The sequence below is a fragment of the Solea senegalensis genome, linkage group LG1 (assembly GCF_019176455.1).
Source record: "Solea senegalensis isolate Sse05_10M linkage group LG1, IFAPA_SoseM_1, whole genome shotgun sequence".
In the NCBI taxonomy this organism is placed as follows: domain Eukaryota; kingdom Metazoa; phylum Chordata; class Actinopteri; order Pleuronectiformes; family Soleidae; genus Solea; species Solea senegalensis.
The window spans coordinates 8,971,502-8,994,360 of record NC_058021.1 but is presented as its reverse complement, the minus strand read 5'-3'; the positions used below and the strand labels follow the sequence as shown (position 1 = coordinate 8,994,360).

At 40.3% G+C, this 22,859-nt stretch overlaps 3 protein-coding genes across 4 annotated transcripts; 1 reads left to right on the top strand and 2 right to left on the bottom strand.

Annotated features, from left to right (window-relative positions):
* Nucleotides 1-1,015: 1,015 nt before the first annotated feature.
* On the bottom strand, nucleotides 1,016-2,474 carry LOC122780914 (cytochrome b-c1 complex subunit 6, mitochondrial-like). The gene is made up of 4 exons (XM_044044345.1): nucleotides 2,298-2,474; nucleotides 1,913-1,975; nucleotides 1,600-1,761; nucleotides 1,016-1,424 (listed from the first exon to the last, which is right to left on the bottom strand). The coding sequence occupies exons 1-4, from the start codon at nucleotides 2,343-2,345 to the stop codon at nucleotides 1,392-1,394; spliced, it is 306 nt and encodes a 101-aa protein (XP_043900280.1). The 5' UTR covers nucleotides 2,346-2,474; the 3' UTR covers nucleotides 1,016-1,391.
* A 151-nt stretch (nucleotides 2,475-2,625) lies between these two features.
* Nucleotides 2,626-9,098, top strand: nsun4 (NOP2/Sun RNA methyltransferase 4). Of its 2 annotated transcripts, none has more exons than XM_044044332.1 (8): nucleotides 2,626-2,755; nucleotides 3,625-3,844; nucleotides 4,123-4,282; nucleotides 5,231-5,385; nucleotides 5,486-5,646; nucleotides 5,767-5,891; nucleotides 6,346-6,478; nucleotides 7,421-9,098. In XM_044044332.1, the coding sequence occupies exons 1-8, from the start codon at nucleotides 2,663-2,665 to the stop codon at nucleotides 7,562-7,564; spliced, it is 1,191 nt and encodes a 396-aa protein (XP_043900267.1). In that variant the 5' UTR covers nucleotides 2,626-2,662; the 3' UTR covers nucleotides 7,565-9,098. The 2 variants fall into 2 exon arrangements, with proteins under 2 accessions (XP_043900267.1, XP_043900258.1); XM_044044323.1 differs by having other exon boundaries at nucleotides 3,625-3,874.
* Nucleotides 9,099-15,165: 6,067 nt separating this feature from the next.
* dmbx1a (diencephalon/mesencephalon homeobox 1a) lies at nucleotides 15,166-22,094 on the bottom strand. The gene is made up of 5 exons (XM_044048307.1): nucleotides 21,830-22,094; nucleotides 18,237-18,406; nucleotides 17,655-17,833; nucleotides 16,575-16,977; nucleotides 15,166-16,016 (listed from the first exon to the last, which is right to left on the bottom strand). Exons 2-5 carry the CDS (start codon nucleotides 18,388-18,390, stop codon nucleotides 15,577-15,579), a joined length of 1,176 nt encoding a protein of 391 aa, XP_043904242.1. The 5' UTR covers nucleotides 18,391-18,406; nucleotides 21,830-22,094; the 3' UTR covers nucleotides 15,166-15,576.
* Nucleotides 22,095-22,859: the final 765 nt, after the last annotated feature.

The following is a 22,859-nucleotide window of genomic DNA, read 5'->3' as shown; positions in this document are numbered from 1 at the left end:
TACTATTTCATTTAATCTTGCTTTTCTTTTTATCTTTTAATTCTGTCTTTACCATTTTACGTTTAAAGGTTTTATTTTTCTACTATGGAAAGCACTTTGTAGAGTTTTGAAAAGTGCTATTCAAATAGTTATTTGAACAGTGTTGAAGTACCATTAACACCAGCAGCAATATGAGCAGCCACACATGCAATGCTAATACTTCTCTCAACCTCAGGTAGGCGATGTGATGAATCACAGCCAGATAACGCACATTAGTGCAGGAAAATATTCAGCAGTTAAATAAAACACCAAAGTGTGAGGCGCAGATGTACAAGAAATTTCCCAAAGTAAAGATCAGACTTGGGACAACTGAGCAGTAGACAAAGAAGTCAGTGGCTTGTTGCAAGCTGCAAACACTGGTGACCCAAGATCGAGAGAGGGGGCGAGGAGAGGATTCTTCCAGTCTCAGCATCCAGTGCATCATGAATTCGACAGGAAGAAGAGATGACCGAAATTTTGGTTGTGTGATGATGCTTTTGTGGAGAAGTCTATTATTTTTTTCGATTCCTTGGACCAGAAAATGTTAAATTGTTTCTCAAACCTGGAAATGATGTTCTCAAATGTCTTGTTTTGTCCACAAAATGAATAGGTTTTAATGATTTGTGTTATATGGAACAAAGAAATTTAGAAACTAGTACCGCAAGCGGTTCTGAACGGGTTTGAGCTTAGGGACTCGCGAGTCTCCATGTGCCCACGTCGCCATGCGCGCCTCTAGCTCATCTCCCGCTCATTCACGCTTGTGGTACTAGTTATTTTCAGTGGCGTCCCTGCGCAATATTAGAGGGTACTTCCTGTTTCAAATGTCTGACTTCCTGTTGGGTGGAAGGCGTGTATGTAAATGTGTTCAGGGAAGGTCCCTTGACTCACATATCAAGTTTTGTGCAGATCGGACAGTCGTCATCGACTTTTACGACCGTCCTAACATGATTAACATGTGTAGCAACTTCAGTTCATGTACGTGAAACATGAGACAAACTAACAAGAAAAGCCTTTTATTTTTGGACAGAGTTATGAATTCATGACCAAACCTGAGGTAAATCCCTTACAGTAGCAGCAAATTGTCTTATGAACTTACACATGAAAGCACCCCATGACTGACTGAACCCTTTTTTGTGCACAACCTTTCAAAAGAGCATGACCATCATCACCCATACAAGCAGAGATTCATTTCTTACAGATTCTGACTCCAGTCTACACAGCTGCATTATTTATAGCAAGGTGTCAGGTCTTCATTCTACAAGCCTCCTGTAGAACTCATTTATATTAATACACAGGAGAAAAACAGAAGTCACAGATGTCATTATTTTACACTTAAGCAGCTGCAAATGGTGGAAACTGGGCAGGCAGGCAGGTCACTTCACTTTGTGGAACAGCTTGTGCGACACCTGTAATGACAAAGGAGAACAGTTTGTGTCATAAACGGAAGACAAGTCGGGCAAAGACTGTGTTCTGCACAAAGCACATTTTGAATTCTGTTGTTTTATTTGCTGATAGAAGGATGAACACCTTGCATTGCTCAACTTCATGTCTTCTCTGGGTGTGTGTGTGTGTGACACTTACACAATGGTCCCGTGCATGCAAGAAGTCAAACAGCTCTTCCGTGCAGGTCTCCTCAGTGTTGGACCTGGAGTTGACCCTTGCTTCACAGGCCTCCAGGCGCTCCTTGTAGTGCCTACAGTGTTCACTCTCCTCACACTTGGCTCGTATCGTATCTAGAGGGTCCTGAAAGAGAACATGGCATATTAGTCAGTGAGATAGTGCCTTTAAACTACAAGATGCCTAAACTTTCATTATAATATAGATTTTTCCAAAAGGAGCTTTGTGTGTGATAACTTAATGTTCAAACAAACCGAATAAGTAAAGACAAACCTACCACCATTTCTTCCTCCTCCTCTTCTTCTTCTTCCTCCTCCTCCTCCTCTGGAGCATCTTCCTCCTATTCAGTAACAATACAATTAGATAGAGAGAGAGAGAAATTTAATTTAACAATGATATTGCACACACATTCAACCAACAGAGGGCGCCCTTGACCAGAATCACAAAAATGAGCAAACTCTTTATAAACTATCTTTATATCAAATAAAAATCAGCTACCTTCTACTTTTGACGCTTGCAAATACAACATAAATAAATGTATCTTTAATCTGGCAGCAGCACAGTGGAGCTATAGTATGTTTCCACTTACTATGTGTTGGATAACTTAACCAAACCCGTATACAGAAAGCAAATGAATGGTTATAAAGCGGTATTCTGGCTACCTCGTCATCGGGGTCACCGGAAGTGATCATCTTCCTCTCGAACACCATGATTGAAGTTGAGAGAATTCACAGCAAAACTTCAGAAAACAGTAATTCACGCTGAACAGCTTCACTGATATTAGACGAAGGCGTGAGGTCGGTCGGTCACATATGAGAAGGAAGCGACTAGAACGATGGCCGGATGACGTTTCCTATTGGTCAAAAGTGATTATGGACATTACTCTGATGCAATCAGCGGTCGACTTTTTGTTCATGGACCACCCCCTTAGAATCTTTTCTCCCCACCTACTTGAATTCCTGCAGAAGGAACTGTTAGTTAGGGGTCAGAGCGACGTCGGATCCATAAAACGGACGCACACAGCAAGATGGCGCTGCTCGTGAACACTAGGTTGTTACTAAGAAAAGTGAAAAATGCGAGGAGTTTAATGCCCAAAAGACACCGAATGAAAGAAAAATGGGTATGTTTTCAACTCAGTAGACAAAGCAGTGACAAGTGGGTGCTGTCACAGCTGTAACAGATCTTTTGTTTGTATTTTTGTGGCTACAAAGTGTCAATAAGTGTGTGAGAACCGGTGTTCTTTTGAGTTTTTGCTCTATAGAAAAATGCTAGCTTATGGCTCCCTGCACTTTCACCGTGTTATGACATCTTTATTTGTGTGCAACAGAAAATGGGATGTTTGGTTTTCTCTAAAATTGTACTGTGAAAATGTCTGATATCCAGTACACTAGAATATATTATGTGCTGAACACAACTTTTAATTCTTATTCAGAACGTTTAGAGAACTCTATACAGTTGCTCAAAGTCCAGTTATAAGGTCTCTGAAACATAGGTGTAATGATTTTCACAATTTTTCCCCTTCAAAAATGTGCTTTCGAACGTGCACTCGGAGATACAGTGAGTATTTTATTTTGATAACCAGATGTTAATGTCCTTACAAATCAGGGTTTTACCGCAAAATGTCAGATAGCCTGACCACTGTCCAAGATAAACGTAGAGTAAGAATTCGAAGAGCATAGTTTATCACATCTTGATTAAAGATTTCAGGGGTAGCATATATTGATAGAACTTTATCCCCTGACAAATAATATTCTCAAAGTATCACTTTGAGAATATGGGGAGCATGTTTTGATATTGCACATCTACAATATCTACAAATATCATTGATATCTACAAATGTGTTCTGTGTCGCTGAATGATGGTAACATAATGACAGAGTTTATCCATGGAATTGTCGATTCCAAGACAAGAGATTTACTCCTTAATGGCATTTCTACCATTTACCATAATGATAAATATAAAGTTTGAAATTAAATCTTTTTTTTCCAGGCTGCTACACTTCCCAAATTCCCACCTACCAGTCTGGCCCTACAGCACTTTGATGCCACCTACAGTGTCCAGCTGGGGCAGCTGTGGCCATCAGTACGGATTGCCCTGCTTTCGGAGAGAAAATATGGAGCCCTGCTCAACACTTTCTCCCATGACGCTGTCCTGGAAGACTTGCAAGCAAAGGGATGCAGAGACTTCATCACAGACACAGATACAGAGGGTAGGGGTGCACTTCCAGAACACTTTTCTGGTCAGCAAAAGCTGTTTTTGCATTTATTAATATTCTTGGATGGTATGGGAGTTCAATTACTGAATTTGCCATTTGTTCAAGTACAATTGCGTTATTATTATTTGATTAAGTAATATAGTATAGATGCATGGTCCAATGTGGATGGTCAGTGCAAGTAAAGTCAAACAAATCTCCTAAAGTCATAACGTTAAACTCCGGACATTATATAATTTGATTTTGTTCATCACATATTTTCATCAATTCTTCAGCTCTGCCGTGCTTGGATCCAGAATCTGTGGTTGGTGTAGAGGGAGAATCAAATGATGTTCCTGTCAAGAAATCCAACGCTGATCGTCATCTGAAGATTAGTCCTAAAATAAAATGTTTGGTGTTTCCAAGAGGCGATATCACTAGATTCAAGCCTGCCAGGTGAGGTATAACAACTAACTAGAAAAAAACTAAAGTAGACTTTAGTCTCTTTACAATCCTCTCCAACTATTGGAAAGCCAAAGCCAGTGTTTTAGTTTTTTTACTAAGACATTTTGGTTTTCAGTTGAAAATCATGCGACAATTGATCAGGCATCTAGATTTGTTATTATTATCCATACCACTTTTTATATCAGGTTGGTGTTGCTCTTCTATAATTGTCAGTCTAGCTATATTGAACCCTCAAAGATGATCAAGAGAAAGGGAGCCATCTGACCTGTGTTTTTGCTTGCTGTTCTAGCTAGAATTGAGAGTAGATTGAGGGGAAATGCTTAATCATTATGATTTTAGCATGTATCTGGAACTCTCATACACAATACACCTTTAAACCTAAACAACTAAGGAATTTGCTTTGCAGCTCCAGTAGTTTAAGATGACTGTCATTGACATTATTGATACCCGTGTGTTGTTTAAAGGTGACATGTGTAAACTATGTACAACACTGACCTTAACTGTTACCACATTCCCAACTGAAAACATTGCAGGGGCATGTTTGCCAGATTCTCATGCCAGAAAATAAAGACATGAGATGCTGCTCTTATACCTGGAATTACACTGTGTTCATGCGCAAACACATATAACTGTCCCACAGTATGTTTTAATTTCATAAAATAGAACCTGTTTGGTTAAATTTAGCATGCTAGCAACAGACAGGTTTCTATTTCCCTGTATAAAATATTGTATATGTTAAATATCCATGATAAATTGTTAGCCAACATTAATTCCCCATGTTGTTTCTCTAAGTAAAAGTATCCACCCTGACAGCATGTCCATCGAGGTCAGTCACCAGCTGCCTATCCAGAAGAATTCACTCCTCTGTTTATTGCTTTCCAAGCTGTATATTGGATGACCATGTTCTCTTTTGACTCAGTTCTTTCCTTTCCTCATCAGACCAGACACGCAAAGGTTGCTGGGATATTATCTGCTGGATGCGGCGTCTGTGCTGCCTTGTCTTGCACTGGATATTCAAGAAGGTCACATTGTGCTTGACCTCTGTGCTGCTCCAGGAGGCAAGGCCGTGGCTTTACTTCAGACCCAGGCCATCGGTAAGTGGACTGCCCCATGTGTCTGATAAGTCTTATTCCCCATTACCTGTTGCTCTACTGGAGAGTTGTTAACCACCTAACATTCATTTTTATGAAAAAGGTTTTTTGTGTCTAAATGACACCTCAGTATCCCGGACACTGCGTCTGAAAAAGGTCCTACACAGCTACATTCCCAAGGAGTTATTGACGAGTAAGAACCTAAGAATAACCTCCAGTGATGGCACCAAATGGGGAGAAATCGAAAATAACACTTTTGACAGAGTAAGCCATAGACCCATCGTCATAATGCTCCTATTTTTGATAATTTGCTGATATCCAGTGCCTGAATGATCGCATTATACTACCATTTAATTCTCCTCCACTTTTCCTCTGTGGATTTAGGTCCTTGTTGATGTTCCCTGCACCACTGACAGACATTCAGTGATGGAGGATGACAACAATATATTCAGTAAGAACAGGATTGGAGAAAGACGGAGGCTGCCACAGTTACAGCTGGAGCTGCTGCTGTAAGTAACAAAGGGAGTATGTCACTTTAGATCATGTGGTTCAGTCACAATATACAATCAGAGATGCATATATATGTATATACACATATATATATATATAATCAGGAAAGGTATAGTTGAGATTACAATCTGTTCTACAAGAGAGAGCTGGCCAGGAAGGCAACATAACAATATTAAAATTAAACAAAAGATGCAAGTAAAAACAATCATTATAGGCATAAGGCTTTTGCCATCTCCCTTTTCAGGGGGCTCAACATTGGAACATATTCCACATATTTGATTTGGCATAGATGTTATGCCGGATGCCTGTCCTGATGCAAATAATTCAATAAGACGTGATGAAATTAAGAACCATTACAAAGAAACTCTAAGAAATGAAATCACCCTAAAGTTTAAGCTCCTTCTGTAATTCTTTAAGCTTTTTTCCTAAATGTGAACTCTCTCTATCCTGAAGGGCGGGTATCGAAGCAGCATGTCCAGGTGGGGAGATCATGTACTCCACCTGCACGCTCTCTCACATCCAGAACCAGAGTGTGGTGGAGCAGGCGATCCACTTGGCTCAAGAGAATCATGGCATCATCCTTGAGGTTAGTCACTCAGTTATGATGCTTAAACCGTGCGTTAGACATGCACTTCACTTTAGATTAGTGAGAGATCTGAACCCGCACCTCCTAATAAATTATGAAAACTTCACAGAAGTAACATTGTTGTTAAACGGTCAAATAAAGATGACATCAAACTCAGGAACTTGATATTCATTCTGGCTGGACTCCAGAGATCCTTATACATGAGGGGTCTTAATACTTAGTACGCCAAATAATGAAAGTTTAAAAGTGTCTATAGGCTGTTTATCATCTAAACCTAAAGGATAATAAAACTCAAGCGCATCAATCCCCCCGCATCCCAGAGCAATATCAGCGTTTGTTGCATTCTTGGATTTCAGAGCATCTGTCCCTTAATATTTCTGTTCTCCCTTGTATACGTTCTTCATCCTCAATGTTACTGCAGGAAGTCTCGGATTATATTAGTAATAATAACAACATTAATTATATGGCACTTTTCTTAACAATGTTCCAAAGTGCTTAACAGTTTAAACCAAGTAAGTTCTATAAAAACCAAGTGGTTAACAAGAAGTAGTAAAACAAAAGTGGCTAAAAGTAAGAAGTTTGCTAAAAGGACATGACTGACAAATATACAAAATATCCCAAAAATAATAAGAACAGCATATGATATATTTGAGCAAATAAAATATAGTCTGAAGCTTTGAAAAGAAACAACAAGAAGGTAATAAGACCCAGGTACGTGGTTTGTCTATGATCAATGGAGGAGAGTCCTACAGAGTCTTAGCTTGATCTCCTTTTGTCTCATATTGAGATTTAGGACTAACCTGCAGGAGTCCATCAGTTGATCATCAGTGGTCAGCGGGCACTAACAGGCTTAACAGTTTGGATAATTGATTATGAACACTGAGACTCTGATCACACCAAATCATTTGAGTTTCTTTTTCTTCTATTCATATCCACCTCCAGGTTGTTGACCTACGACCTCTCACACACATGTTTAGGAAAACCTTTCACTTCGCTCCTAACCTCCACCTGGGTGAGATGGTCATCCCACATTTAGGCGCTAACTTTGGGCCTATCTACATGTGCAAGCTAAGGAGGCTGACGTAGACTTGAGGCAAACGTCTGGACTGTGTTGAGTGACTCTGTTGGGGAACAGTAGATGGACTGAATGAAGTATCCGGTTGATGGACATAACCGTGGGCGCACTGGACACTTCTGGGCGACAGTTTGTTGGGAAAGCATTTGGAACCCACAGGATTTACACGTTTGAATTATCTGCACTCAATGACTGGTGTCACTGTGTATTTTACTTGCAGTTTGATTTTTTGCCCCATAGGTGGCAACAGTGACTTAAGAGTAAAGGTATGCTTGTATGTGGTACATGTATTCACTACATACAATATGACCTCCTCTTCCTCTGTGTCTAATGCATAGACATACATTTTTCAGATTGGTGAATCACATTACTGAAACACACATTTCTGTCAGAACGATCTGCTCTCCTTAGCTCTCCAGTGAAAATGGGTTTGGTTTGTTGCATGGTTAATCGTCAGGTCTGATGGCCTTGCCTAATAATGCAATATGTGGCTGTGTGGAAGGAAGAAGAGCGTAATGAACAGGCAGGTAATGACTTATTTGACCATTTGGCTTCCCACATCTGAATCTGTGCAAGTTTCATTATTATAGCTGGATTGACTCCGTTTTGCATTGACATCGCCCTGAAGTGAAACGTGTCCTCTTATCACAACCTAATGTGAGTGGCGCAGAGGTGCCTCTTTCTCCATCACACTGCCGATGACCCTTTATGTTGTCCTGCCCAGGCAATGTAGCGTGAAAAAGGTGTGTGTGTGTCTCTAATGAGTCCACCAACCACATCCCACTGTCATTAAGCTGCTCCAAGTGCAGGAGCCGACTCCCATCCTCGTGAGGGGATGGACGGCAGCCATGCGACTCCCAGATGAACATTAAAGCGACAGCAAAGAGCTAAAATAGGATGTCTCGCCCTGTTTTGCCCCTCCGCTTTTTTATTCCACAGATGAGTGCAGATAATTTTCTGTGCGATTGTGAGTGATTACTGTATTACTGCGGTAAAAGGGGGATGTACCGGGGAATGCAGAGGGAATTAATGACACATAAAAACTATTTTTGTATTGACTGCTTTCGTCTCCAGGGTCTTGAATGCCTCTTCGCACATCTTGTGATTACCTAAACGTATTGTAAATATGTGTTTGCTATGGGCCCTTACATAAATTTACATGTTTTAACACTCAGGAGATGCTGAGATGACTCTCTATTCTGCTCGTCTATAGACTCGACTGCTCGGCTGCCTGCTTTATTATTGAATTAGCCAATGAAGCGCTGTGTGTTTGCGTCCCTGTACGTAAGCCTGTGTAGGGGAGACATATGCTGTGTATTAGACAGATGAATATTATGGATTTAACTGCACAATCATGTCCGTTGTGCTTTCAAATACAAATGTTGTATTTTGCCACTAAAGATGCAACACACCATTGCAGTCTTATATGTTCACCTCATATGACAGAAGCTACTGTACTGAATAAATGAGCCTGATGCCTTTTAGAAATGAACCCTATGTTATGGGCACCTGTAGTAAGTGATTAAATGACGGCGTTTTCCAGGAGTTATAGGACCTGTCTGAGCGTATTGATCACCCACCACTGCTCAAGTTAATGATTCAGTTTTGTGTCTTCAGGTGTTCAAGATGAGCATCAATGTGTCTGTGTTTTGTTAATGCACATCTCTAGGCAAGTGGTGTGGTTTGGTTATCGTCCGTCTGTTTAAATCACATGCTGCTGGTCCTGCCGTGGTGTTTGGTCCAGTTCAGAGGTGAAGATCAGACGTGCTGTGGTAAGTGTGGGAGACAGGATTTCAATCAGAACATACTCTCTGAAAATGTGAGTGTACAGCAGGTGATTTGTAGACTGACTCACTTTCTTCCCCTTTGTCCTTCTCAGTGTTTTTTGTTTGTTTGTTTGTTGCATTACTCATAAATCATGAGGTTTATTTCTAGAAAGTTTTACTCCAATAACTAACCTGTACTTGAACAGAACAGCTCAACCTTTAGGCCACTTTGCATTCTCTTAGGATTTGCTTTTCAATATATATACATATGTATATATATATATATTTTCATTAGGTTTATAATTTTTCAATATAATTAGTGCTTGTTGACTGAAAGTTAATGTCCTGCTTTTAAAATCTTCATTGAAGTGTCGTAAGAAAATGTATCTAGTATTAAAGTAAAACTACAACTTCTGCTGATTAAAGCCTATATAATGAAGCTTAATTACCTGACTGCATGCAAATAGTTAAAATTTGAATATTGAGTCCATTAAAAATGGTTAGTGGGTAAACTGGAAGAGTGGGTGAGGAAAAAGAAAAATCCAAATTCTGCTATAAATAGTTTTTTGAAATTATTGACATTTCTGTATTTAAAAAGTGAATAATATTATAATAATATTATAATAATATTAACAATGCACTGATATTTACAAGCTGAAACTATTTTATAAAAATCAAACATCTTATTTAGTCTAAAAGACCTTCATCATTAAGTGGTATGACCTGGACAAAATAGTAGCTGGTATTTGGGTGAATGTACTTAGTTAGGGGCATCAGCATAATGAAATGGTTGACTTAATTTCCTGGATTACTTAATTGGACTTTACTGAACTGTGATAGGGATTTTTTTTTTCCCAAAACGCAGACTTCTTTTTATTATTATTTATTATTAGATTTAATTGAATTATACTTTTTTAATGTGGACCTATCTGCTGTCTGGAGTATATTTATGCCATGTGTGGAATTTTTGAAATGTTTTTGGAAGCAGAGCTGCTGGAAGTATTTCCAATCTTAATGATAATCGTAATTTCTTGCAACCGGCTTCACACACTAGACAAGTTTGTGTGAGCTAAGCTTTCACGGGCAGACTCAATACTGCATGAACTGGCTGAGGCTGCTCCCGTTCACTTTAGTGGGGCCTGCGTTGGAAATGCCACTGCAGGTTTAGACTGCAGACAGATTAAGAAGACAGAGAATAGGGTTTTTTTTCACTCTCTCTAAGGAGATTACCCTAGGAGGGGCGAGATGGCAGTCAGAGTGTAAAAGAATAAAAGGACAAGAAAATGAAAGATGCAGTGGAACTAAAGGAGGGCGACCCAGGATGTACAGTACAGACACCTGTTGTTTGCCTCTTGATATCACTACGTTCTTTTTTTATCTTGGCTCTCTGTTTTTCTTGTTTCAATCGGTAACATATCAAAATAAAAGCCAGTTAAAAACACCTTTTTTTCCTTTCTTTTTTTTGTAAGCGCATGTGCTGCTGTGAGCCTGATTATACTTGTACTTCCCTCTCTGTTAAGTTCCTGCTGGTGATTTCCAAGAAAGCTTTGATGTGTATCTGGGCAATGCACTATTAGAGGGATTTCCCTGGGCCTGACAGCTTCGAGAATATGCAGCGAAATGGCAATGCCAGTGGGCTAAAAGAATGCTGGAAACAGGATTAGGATCATATTCTGGCAGACCCTGTCACCTCCTCAATGGGCCAAGGTTTCTAATGCTGGCACTTTTCATTCTCTCTGTGGTTAAAACCTTTAAGAGAACCATGCAGAGAGAGCACTGATTGAATGGTACACTGTGATTTTTGTGTGTGGGGCTTGCTCCAGGGGGCTATTTGTGTGTGTGTGTGTGTGTGAGAGAAAAAGGGATGCAGTGAAGTGAACTGCTGTGGTTTAAGTGAAAACACTCTTGTTTAAGGTGTAAAGCTGTCATTTCTATAGCTTTAATGCTACAGCATTTAAAAAAAAATATATATATATATTATTCTGCCTCTGTTTTTAACATTATTTGCATGCTGTATCCTTCATCCTAAAACAGGCTCTGTTAAGCAGGACTATGAGACCTGACTGTGTGTACCATGGCAGTGCAGGGGCCGGCTGAGACAGGAAGTATTTATCCCGTCAGACTGATCAACCAGGCTTTCTGAGCAGTTGCAATAACTTTTTAAGCTTTTCGTGGACGCTTCTACTTTGTTTTCTGTCATACTCTAACCTGTTTGCAGCCGCCTAACTCGACTAGCACAATTTCGCTGTTACCTCTGTGTGACTTGTCAGACAAATCACTTCCTGTGTGCAGTGCAGGATTTTGTGAACTATTGTAACAATGGTTGAACTACAATGGACATGCTTTTAATATTTAAATGCTAGACATTACAGTTTTTACATGTTTGTAAGGTAGACGTTTTATATAAAAGGAAATTTGAGAAGGTAATACCACCCACATATTATATATTTATTTCTTCTGCTGACTTCACATGCTCAGACACAGACAGACAGACAGACACACACACGCATCATCACTTGCTTAAAGGAAAGTAGATGGAGATGTGGTGACTCTATAAATAAGTGGTTATGGCATTAGTGAATAAACAGCCTTGAGTGTTAGAGATGGAAGCACCTGATCCAGCACCAAGGGCTCAACACACTTGACCCTGCAGCAATACAATATAGCAATCCATGTTCAACCCCCAAGGATCTGTGTGTGTGTGTGTGTGTGTGTGCGCGCGCGCGCGCGTGTGTGTATCTGCACTTGTATTTGTTACCTCTTTAGGACATTTTTCTGCCATAAACACAGGCCTTGTCAGGACCAGTCGTCTTCATTGAGTCCAAAACCTAGTCCAAACGAAGGAGAATCTAATTTCTGAGGAACTGGTTAAGTGTAGGGCTAAGATTTGAATTGTGTTTAGGTTATACATTAACTGGTTATGGTTATGGTTAGGAATAACATTTTGTTTAGGCAGGATGTCAGTGCAGAGTCTCAGGGAGAACAGTTGTGCAAAACTCTGTGTTTTTGAAGGATGGGTGTTGAGAAAAGAGGGAACAAGAATATTCTCTTGTGTTGTGTGGTGCACAGTCCCATGGGAGGAAATCCTGCGGTGTAGCAGTACAGATTCCTCCCTTGGATAACAAGGACATTCACTGCAGCCACACAACAATCTTATCATTCACACGATCAGATCACCCTTGGCTGAGGACACATGTAATAAAACACAACAAGGTTAGGGTGAGGTTTTACACCCACATTAACGCTGCTAATCTGATGAGATCATTATCCCCCCCCTCTATCTGATTTTTTTTAAAACATGGTCATTCATAACAGTCGTAAATATGACTCCGTGCGGCCGCCTGTTATTTACACACACTGAGGGGGGAAATGTATGTTCAAGGCCAATTCAATTAACAGTTGAGCAATGTCACGCTGACATGTAAAGTTTACTGTGTGAAGAACAAGGGCATATTTTGGAGGATGTGGGAGAAAAGCCCATCTGTCCTACATGTTTGTGTGTGTGTGAGTGTGTGTGTAGGAGCACGGTTGAGGGGGGTCTGTGTGTTTTGACAAACCATGCTGTTAAAGATATAATAGCAGCATAATCACGGCCCCGGGCTGTCATTCTTCAGGATAATGGCCTGCTTATTCATTGGGGATGGCGTGTGTTTCCACACAGCATTTTATTTTTCAGGGTTTTTTTTTTTCTGTCTCTCTTGCAAATTTGTTATATATTTTATTTGCATTTTTTTAATTGTTGTTTTTAATTAGACCTTCTTCCCATTCCCTCTTTAGCTTCACCTCGTTGTTTCTTTTTCCTTCCACCACTTCCTGTTGGTTCATTTAATTAGACAGAATAAACGCAGCACTGATGTCACTGTGAATTAATAGTGTTATCTTTTACTTTTTCTACTTCTATTTTATTAAATGTAACTTTATATAACTGTAAAGGAGATCCTTTGAAATCACTTTTCTAATTCTTTGCTCAATATTTAGAAACAGTACCACGAAAATGTTGCTTTAAAACTCCTGTTCCTAATACATTGACACCATTGCTACTGTTTCTGATGGTTTGTTAACAGTTGTGATAAAAGCTCAAAAACGAGATGAGGAAGGATTGCACTTGTGCAGTGTGCAGAGTGACAGAGACTCTGCTGTGAGAAAGACATGTCCTCTCCTGCAGCAGCTTTGACACACGACAAAGGCTGTCTGCACAAGTCAGGCCTTTGAGGTTTAGGAGGAAACCTTTTCCGTGCATGCTTCTTGGCAGGTGGACAGTGACATCACAGTTCCCTCACTCCTCAGGTGAGATGTCGGAAAGGACAACTCTGTGTTCTTGTTCCAACCGCGTGGAAATGTCACCTGGTGACACAAAAGTCATACTCAGAGACTTATATTCGCTTAATGCTGTTCAATAGATTTTAACTGGAGTGCAACAAGCATCGATCATGCAAACATTCATCACAGACAGAAAAGTCCCTCTTGCAGAGATCTACAAGCAATATTTTTATTTAATGAGTATTTTACAACAACACTACGTCAAGTCTACATCGTTAGGGAGGAGTAAAGGAAACAACACTGCTGATGGTCCCGTCACTTTCTCTGTTATAAATCTATCTACCACTGGACCGAGTAGTTTGACTGAGACAGGGGGAGGGAACAGCATTAGAATAAGAGCAACAACAGAACTCGGATAGAGTCAAGACAGCAGCACACACAGGACCAGGGTCAATTACTCACTGAACTCTTTTCACCCTCTTTGACTTCAGGCTTTTCTGTCTGCAAACAGTGGTAGTTTACAACTATCCAGATTTGTTCCACTACTTCTTTTTGGTCACTTCCAGAAAAGAAAGTGAACACATACAAATATTAATTGAACCCAGGGTTGGCACACAGACAACTAAGAGGAGGAGGAGGGCGGCTAAACAGGGCTGCCGGTGAGCTCAGTGAATACAATCTTACAATCTGACAGCTAAATGAGTTTTATCCGAGTCATCATCAACTATACAACATAATAGGAACTTTACAATTATCCTACCAGCAAACATTAATAGATAAACTTTTTTTTATATTTTACATATTAAAATAATGTGCTTTTTTTTTTTTTAATATGAAGACTTTACTTGCCAGAGCACACAAACACAAAACATCAGAGACACATGTGATTTTTCCTCACCAAGTGCTGACGGTCGGCCTGACGTTCAGTGGAAAGCTGCATGTTTCCTCAAGAGATTATTAAGGCAAGAATTACAGCTGAGAAAAGACGAGTGCAGATGCTATTTGTCCAATTGTCCACATTTGTTCGGCGCAGCATTTTGCATTCGACGGAAATTGATTTTCATGGCACACAAAATGACTTCCAATTGATGTCAATCATGTCAACTGTTCGCGTGCAGGCCTTTTGAATTTTTAAAGGCTGCTTTAAATGCTATGCATGTTCATAATTGCATTTGCCCCAGCTCCCTCAGCCCAGGGCAAAATGTAATTAAAAGCATTGAGAATTTATTCACTGAAATCATTTTCTCATTATCAAGCCAGCCTCTGTACAAAGTGGCATATTACTGGCCATTAAACTGCTAAATTAGTCACGTTTAATTATGCTGTTGAGGACAACATGACTTGGGTTTATTTTTATTTATGTGCTGTTATGTCGTACATGCTATGTACATAACCACCCTTCTTAATTGAAATGTTGATGGTCCCTTTGCTGTATGAGCAATACCTTCTTTTTTCCCCCCCTCTGGCCAACGAGTGTTGTTCCTCTAAAAGTGCCACATTTATTCACATTATTCTTGTAAACATTATTTGCATTGTCTTTTATAATGAGTGCATCCAAAATCAGCTGTTCACATTATCTTCAGTGATTTCTTTTTTTATTATTATTTTTATTGCAGATGATAAGGTCCAACTTTGACGTTGATAATAGCATTTTGTCCTTTTTTGGGGGACATTCACTTGATCTGCTTTATCTTTTTTGTAGCAATGTTGAGTTTCTTATAGGTTTTCTTTTCCAAAGGATGTATGCTACATTTGGACCTTGAACTGAAATATGTAGGAATCAAATAAGTTGTGGTATTTAAAAGCTGTTCATCTGGTCGGTCCAGTGCATTTTTTTTTTTGTGGGGCATCTCTGCATGTCTTGTGCCAATTTCCTCAAGTAGGGCGTCCGTGTACAGCTCCTGAATGCCTACAGTCACTAAGACACACAGAGGATGGGATGACGTACAGGCCAACACTGTGGGCATGCTTGCATTGTCCTCCATACATTGTGATTCTCAGTTAGACATTGTGTCCAGTCCCAGCGAGGCTGCGTGCTGCTTGGCCCTCAGACGCAGGTTTTCAATGCTGGTGGTTTTGCTGTTGTGGCTGGTGAGGCTGCCCGCCGCCGACGCCTGCAGCAGTGGGCTGTTCCATACCTGCTGAGCATGATGGGACAGGGACTGGTAGTAGGACTGACAGGGCAGAGAGCCCAGCGGCGCAGGCGGCATGTTAACATTCATTCCTAGGTAGGGGAGTGAGGATGGGGCAGCGAGGTCAAAAGCAGGGTAGTGCACCAGGTTGTTGGTGGCAGCCATGTGTTGACGGAACTGCTCCTGAAGACGAAACAGGCTCAGGGGGGAGGAAGAGTAAGAGTGGCTCTGAGACAGAGGACCACTGCTGGTCAGGCCGCTGCTGGAGGACGAAGGGGTCACGGAGCGAGAGACCAGCGGAGAATCTGGACAGAGAGGAGGTTGGAGATTAACTTAGTTAGAACATGAGTCTCATTATTTGTCAGCGGTGCCCACACTGTAAAATATGATGCCCCTTATTAGTGATGTGAAATCATTTCCTTTCTTTAACAGCACTAAAGACATTTTTGGACATTTAACACAAGCTATGCCTTTTTCCTGTTAGTTAAACTTACAGGTATCATTACTCACATCTGTAAGTTTTAAGGTAAAAAAAACAACAACTGAGTTCTGTTACTGTTACTATAAAAGGATCAACATACAGTAGTTCTTCAAATACATGTTATATTATTTCACAAGTAAGTTGTTTGTTGATTGTTAAGGCTACTATGGGCAAACTTGCACTAGAGAGTACAGATACGGAACACATTTAAGTAGAAGCAAAACAAGTATAACCTTGACTTTAATGGCAGTTGTTATGAACTAAAGTGTATTCTTGCTTGATATTTTAAACAGAAAGTTATCATGCCACAATACGATGTCTGTGTTGAAAGATTGTGTGTTGTTTTTATTTTTGAGTTTTCTTGAGCACACCAGGGGCATACCTTGTTTTGGGCTGAGTCTTTTGCAGGGGGACATGTCCCCGGGTGTCACTGCTCTCTCACACTTTATCTCCTCCCGTTGACATTTACTCTCGTCCTCTTTATCTGTGGCATTGTCTTCTGTGGCTGACTCGCTGCCTGAATGTTCTGCCGACGTGACATTCAGCTCCATGTCCAGCGGTATGGGACAGACCACAGGAGGGTCTGTCTCCAGAGGGGATGAGGATGAGGACGAGGACGAGGATGAAGGAGGCAGCTGGGTGTCGGGAAGGATGGTGGTGGAGGGAGGTGCATCATCCTTCTCGCTCCCTCCCTCTCCTGACGCCTCCTTCTGCTTTTGAAGCTGCTCCTTCTGGAGGCTGCGTTGCTTCTTGCGGAACTTGGCTCTGCGGTTCTTAAACCAGACCTGATGGCAGAGAAGTGGCTCAGTTAGAGGTAGGAGAGGCTTCAACAGGTGACACATGTTTAAAATCAGGGGACATGAAATGGGAAAAGAGTAGAAAGTGTCAGGATTAACTTACAGTTTTAAGTCCATTATTATTATTATAATAAAGATTATTTATTCAAGTACAAAAGTGGAAATTGTATTTATGAGTGAGCAATAGAATCATTTCAGTGTGAACAAACAGCACCTGCATGATTTTTGTGCAGGGGTTTTTCCTTCTTTGTCAAGGTTTTACCTCATTTTAATAACCATATTTTTTTATTTAAATTAATAGATTCCCAAAAATTATTCAGCATGTTTTCATTTTTTTATTTTAAATAATATATGTATACACATGTATATGTATATATATACATATATGCATATGTATGTATGTATGTATACATATACATATATACATATATTAAAGTGTAAAACTGTATTTATATAACACGAAATTCAAGTTGGTTTATCTATTTTTATTTATCTCATTACATACGAATTTATATTCATGTTAACTACGCCACATAAAAAAGTTATATTGTGCCATAACTTGGCATAAATCATAAATAACACACACATAGCCTGTGTTTTAAAGGCACGCGTAAAAACTCAGTAGACTTGATCCACATTAGCACACAGTGATAGAACGTTCATACCTGCACTCGGGCCTCGGGCAGGTTGGTGCACATGGCCAGCCGCTCCCTCATTACCACATCCGGGTAGTGCGTCTTCTGGAAAGTCTTCTCCAGCGCCTCCAGCTGCTGCGCCGTGAAGGCCGTGCGGCTGCGGCGCTGTTTGCGGTGCTGAGAGCCGTAGCGAGCCTCCAGGATGATGTCTTGAAGTGCGCAGCCGTTGGAAGAGAAAACACACGGCAGGTTTTATTTTACTGGACACGTTTCATGAATATCTGCGTGTTCTGAGCAAATATTACGGGTCATGATTTGGTTATGTTTGGGTTGTAATTAAAATAATAATAATAAAAAAATATACATAATTGATTTATTTGTTTTAATATTTTCGATTATTTATTTATTTATATGTATTTTATTCATATATTATATATATTTATGTATATAATTTTCCAGATCAATTATATAAAGGTGAAGACATTATTTTTTACAAAAACATTTTAATTAAATTTGATAACGAATAAGGTGGAATCATAAATAATAAAGTGGTGATTCCGATATTTATGGTCTGTTGTGTGTGTTGGTGCGCGTGTGCGTGCACTCAATTACCAGCCAGTCTCTCGGCCAACGTGAGCGCGTGCACGGACGGCCGGTAGTCGGGCGCGTGCTGTGCCTGTTGCGCAGCCTGCTGGTGCAGGTTGTACATGGCGCTGAGGGAGTTCATGGCGTGGAGAGAGTAACCGTTCACCCCGTAGTGCTGCATGTTGAGAGGTCGATACCTGAGGAGGAGAGGAGGAGATGAGCTGCAGGTTCATTTCACTGTTTTTGGCACTGATACCTAAATGTGACCCAGTGTTTGTTTTTTACTGCAGGTCCACGCTCGCGCGCGCGCGCGCTCCAAAGCCTACAGATCAAAATGTGCAGACTCAGACAAAAGTGTTATCCATTAACATCCAATTATCGCTCTCTTCATTCCATTAATTATACAAAAGACTTTTAATTGGGGGTAATTATCACGCATCCTCTTAATGAACCGAAGCGGAGGCCTTATTCATGACTGTGTGCACGTGTCTGATCCGCACAAGACAAATGCCTCATTGAAAACGTCGCTTTGACATCAAGGCTTTGATGAAATGTGTGAAAATGATATACGGTTCGCGGGTCTCGATGGCAAAAACAAAAACTGTAACCAGATACCAGGATTATATTTAGTTATAGAACATGCTTTCTTTCTTTTATCACAATGACTGAGTTTCCATTTTTAAACTGTCATTAAGCTCTTATGTATAAATAAACTAATGGCATAAAGAAGAAAAACAGATTATTTTAATAAAAGGCAATGATTTCCAAAACTCTATTTTGTAGCCTGGTTCTCCTTCACGGCTGAGATTGTCGTAGATGAAACGCTCGAGGACACGATTAGATATGTATTAGCAGGGAAGAGGGGATAGGTTTTCTCTGAGGCCCAAACACTTATAATAACTATTACAGAGAGACCACAGGGACAAGATATAAATCTCTGTGCTGTGACAGCGAAGGCTGCAGCGTCCACACAGCCCGACAACTTTCTGCACTTGGACAGTGAACTTATTACTAATCATATTATATATTATAATATTATACGACTATTTCTGGTTTGATATTTACATTTGACAATTTTATTAACGTTTATACGTAATTCCATTAATATAAATGTTAATTTACCCTGCTTTATCAACAAATAAGCATTTTTGTTAAATTAATCTGTGAACATATACAAATATTAAATACATTATTAATTGATTTATTTAATTAATTCAATAAATATTCTGCCAGCATGGACACTATATATTTCAGCAGTTTTATGTGATTTGTCGTTAATTAATTTATAATCATTATTAGCTTATTATTTTATAGGCAATTAAACTGAAACACTCTGGGTGGTCTGTCTTGTAAAGAGCAGGGTTTTTTTTTTCCATTTCCCAGTTTTGCTCTGTGTGTGTGCATGTGCGCGTGCCCGGAGTGCCCATTCCCAGCCTATTAAGTGGCTGTGGCGGCTGATGAATGTGATCAGAGGGCAGTGGGGAATAGTTTAATTCGCCGGGACAGAAGGTGCTTCGCTAAACATTTACTTTACTCCCCCAAGTATTTGAGTTGAATGCTGACTCCCCCCACCCCCTCCTTCCTACCCCCCCGCTCCCCCCTCCCCTCTCTGGCGGCCTCTTATCCCATCGCCCCGGGGCAACGTTTTGGCTGAGATGTATGGCTTCTCCGCGGGTAAAAATATGCATGTTGATCCCCATTTGGCTCCCCGTCTAATGGAAGTGCAAATAGGTTTCGACTGCGAGGGCCTCCATTTATCATCAACGCTGACACGGACGGACGTACAGTGGGACCTGGCTGCTTAGCTCTGGGTTTGGAGTTACCTTGTGTGCACGCGCGGGGTGGCGTGTGAGTGTGTGTGTGCGCGCCCGCGCGCCCCCGTTTGCGTATTTATAGACCTATAAGTGAGGGATTTTTCCATACGTCATTGTTTTAATTTCTGCACATTTTCTCTCCGTTGTCTCTCTGGATTAAGCATCCTGCATCAAACAACATTTTATATTACAATTATGTAAATATTTCAATCATATTTATTTAATATGTTATATCCTTTTATTTTTACTTTTGTGTTTCTTTTATTATTGTATTGCTTTCAATTTTGTATTCATATTTTTATTATGTTACTTATTCTCATGGACGTGTTCAGATATAGACCCAGGTGGTGCCCAATCACCTGCCTCTCTGGCCCCTGACCTGGCAAGGCCCCCTTTTAAAAAACACTGATTTATTTATTACAAATAATTTGTGCAATAATTAATAGTGAATTACATTTTTTGTGTAATTTCTGCAACATTTTCTACAGACTTGTTGAGTTGGCCTATTTCAAACACCTACATGAGTGTATAAATGTTTGCACACCGCTATTTATTGTGTATTTTGTACTTGTCTCTCACTGAAACAAGTGATTATTAATACAGTCAAATAACAAAGTTATTGTCTATAACGAGAGCGCGTGCATATATATGTCTATAACATCTCTTTTATAAACTGCTTTTTGATTTAGTTTAGTTTAGTTGGATCTTGCGTCTGTAAATAGAAGTAACTGGACTCTGAGAATCACGGATGAAAGTGAGATTTTGAACCTCACCCTTGTTTTCTCTCCGCGTGTATAATCTTGTTCTCTCTCTCTCTCTCTTACTCTGTCTGTGAGCATGTAAACTTCAGTTCGTCCTCAGCGGGATGAGCAGCTTTACCACCACACCGCTGTATCCTCGTCGCCATATCAAATCCAGCATAATAGCTCATCACTGTGAGCCCGTCAGTGCTGTTATTGTCATTCATAAGCCGTGACCTGCTCCAGGCTCCGCGGGCCCTCCTGCTGCAGCTCCGCTCAATGCTTCGATTATCAGACTGTCATTATGTAAATTGGCATGTACAGTCAGTGCGACTCTTTGATCCGACTAAATTAGGAAAAATGTTATTTGCCATGCAGCAGCAGCAGCAGCAGCAGCAGACCCCCGGGGACACGAGCCCACCTGACAGTCAGATCTTTGCTGTGTCACTAAAATGCTGTCAGAGAGCAAAGAGGAGCATCTTTGATTCTTTTATCTGTCATTATGAAGGACATTTGTTATGCAGGAGACTGGACTTTAAATATATGCCAGTGTCTCTTTTTATTATTTACAGTAAGTGTTTTAAAACGTTTTTTTGCCATTGACAATAGTTTCCCTTTAAAACATGCAACAGTAATTTAATAATAGGAAGAAACACATCTTAATTAAAGCGTCTTCACACTGAGTTTGATCCTTTTTAAACTCTTAAGTGAGTCAAAGTAAAGCACGCTCGTAAATGAAAGGTAGATTTTTTTGGGGTGTCATTTTTGGACTTCTGTATTAAATAGTCCAATGCTGTTAAAATAGTATATATTTTTAATTTGGACCATTATTTGCCATGTGTCCATTGTGAGTTTCAAATGTCACATTATAGAAAACTAACACAAAATAATCCACTGCACTATTTATTTTGTTCTACATTGTGTCTACATTGTGTTAGAATAACAACATTTCACTGGAAACACCTCCCGAGCATCACAAATCCAAATAGTTTAAAGTATTTGTAAAAAAACACACCTGCAAATGAATCTCCAGGATTTGAGTAGACAGATGTGTGTTAGTTTTTACCTCTTGTGGAAACAGTCGTCTTTTCTGCCACTTGTTCCAAACAGCACAGAGAATCCAAGCTCGTCAACTTCTTCACACTTCTGCTCTTTCAGCTGCTCACTGCTGTTGTTAGTATTATTATTATTATTATTATTATTACTGCCGTTATTGTTATTAGTTGATCACGCAGTAGAAAAAGTCCTCCACTCCACGTCCTCTCCGGCTCGCGCTCCACCTGCTCTCCAGTCCTCGTGCTCAGTTCTCCTGCGTCTGGCTCTCAAGTGGGAAGCGGCCATCTGCTGGTGCGCGAGAACCGCTGCAGGCGTTATAAGAGCAGACTCGCGGGGGGAGTGCTGTCTTCCTATTGGCTCCCCGCGCTGTCAGTCAAGTGAATGAGCGCCACTGACTCCTGGACTCATTTCCAAATATATGATCAATTTAAGCACATTATGTCTGATAAATCCCTCCGTGTCTGTCTCCGCCGTTTTCTCTTCTCCTCCTCCAGGACTTTTACTATAAATATTTATTTGTTTCTCATATAAAGCGCAGGTCATGTGTAAACAGCTGCTATTTATATTGTTTATATAGGAATAAGATTGACAATGAATGCATTTTGATTTAACAGAGGAGTTTGTCAACCCCTTAACATGGAATTCCTTGACTGCACTTGGTGCATGAAACCAATTCCTGTCTTTAACTGTCTTTAGTTGTGTTGTGTTGTGTTTTTTTGCTGAAGAAAGGAAAGCAACCTTTAGTTTGTTTGCTTTTCGGCTTCTCCTCCATGCCACTGGAGGTGAGCGGAGACTTTAAAGAGAGATGGCTGATAGATACCAGGGTGCTGCTGCCTTTAGACATTCCCGACCAGGAAGGATTTGGGATGGGATAGGGAGGACGAGACGCCATCTCAGCCTCCAAAAACCCCTGTCTTAAAATGACTGCGGGTAAGAGGATTAGGGCAATAATGCCCTTCTCTTCTTGAAGGGTTTTTAGAGAAGATTTCTTCTCCCGGAGCAAAACCGTTTAGGTAAGGAATTAAGGGCAGCGCAAAGTA

Coding starts and splice junctions, on each gene's coding strand:
- LOC122780914 (XM_044044345.1), bottom strand. CDS start 2,345: ATGGTGTTCGAGAGGAAGATGATCACTTCCGGTGACCCCGATGACGAG. Junction 1,762..1,912: donor AGGAGGAGGAAGAAATGGTG/GTAGGTTTGTCT, acceptor GTTCTCTTTCAG/GACCCTCTAGATACGATACG. Junction 1,425..1,599: donor TGCATGCACGGGACCATTGT/GTAAGTGTCACA, acceptor TTGTCATTACAG/GTGTCGCACAAGCTGTTCCA.
- nsun4 (XM_044044323.1), top strand. CDS start 2,663: ATGGCGCTGCTCGTGAACACTAGGTTGTTACTAAGAAAAGTGAAAAAT. Junction 5,647..5,766: donor AAAATAACACTTTTGACAGA/GTAAGCCATAGA, acceptor CTGTGGATTTAG/GTCCTTGTTGATGTTCCCTG. Junction 5,892..6,345: donor TTACAGCTGGAGCTGCTGCT/GTAAGTAACAAA, acceptor TCTATCCTGAAG/GGCGGGTATCGAAGCAGCAT.
- dmbx1a (XM_044048307.1), bottom strand. CDS start 18,390: ATGCAGCACTACGGGGTGAACGGTTACTCTCTCCACGCCATGAACTCC. Junction 17,834..18,236: donor GTTGGCCGAGAGACTGGCTG/GTAATTGAGTGC, acceptor GCGCACTTCAAG/ACATCATCCTGGAGGCTCGC. Junction 16,017..16,574: donor AAGACTCAGCCCAAAACAAG/GTATGCCCCTGG, acceptor CTCTCTGTCCAG/ATTCTCCGCTGGTCTCTCGC.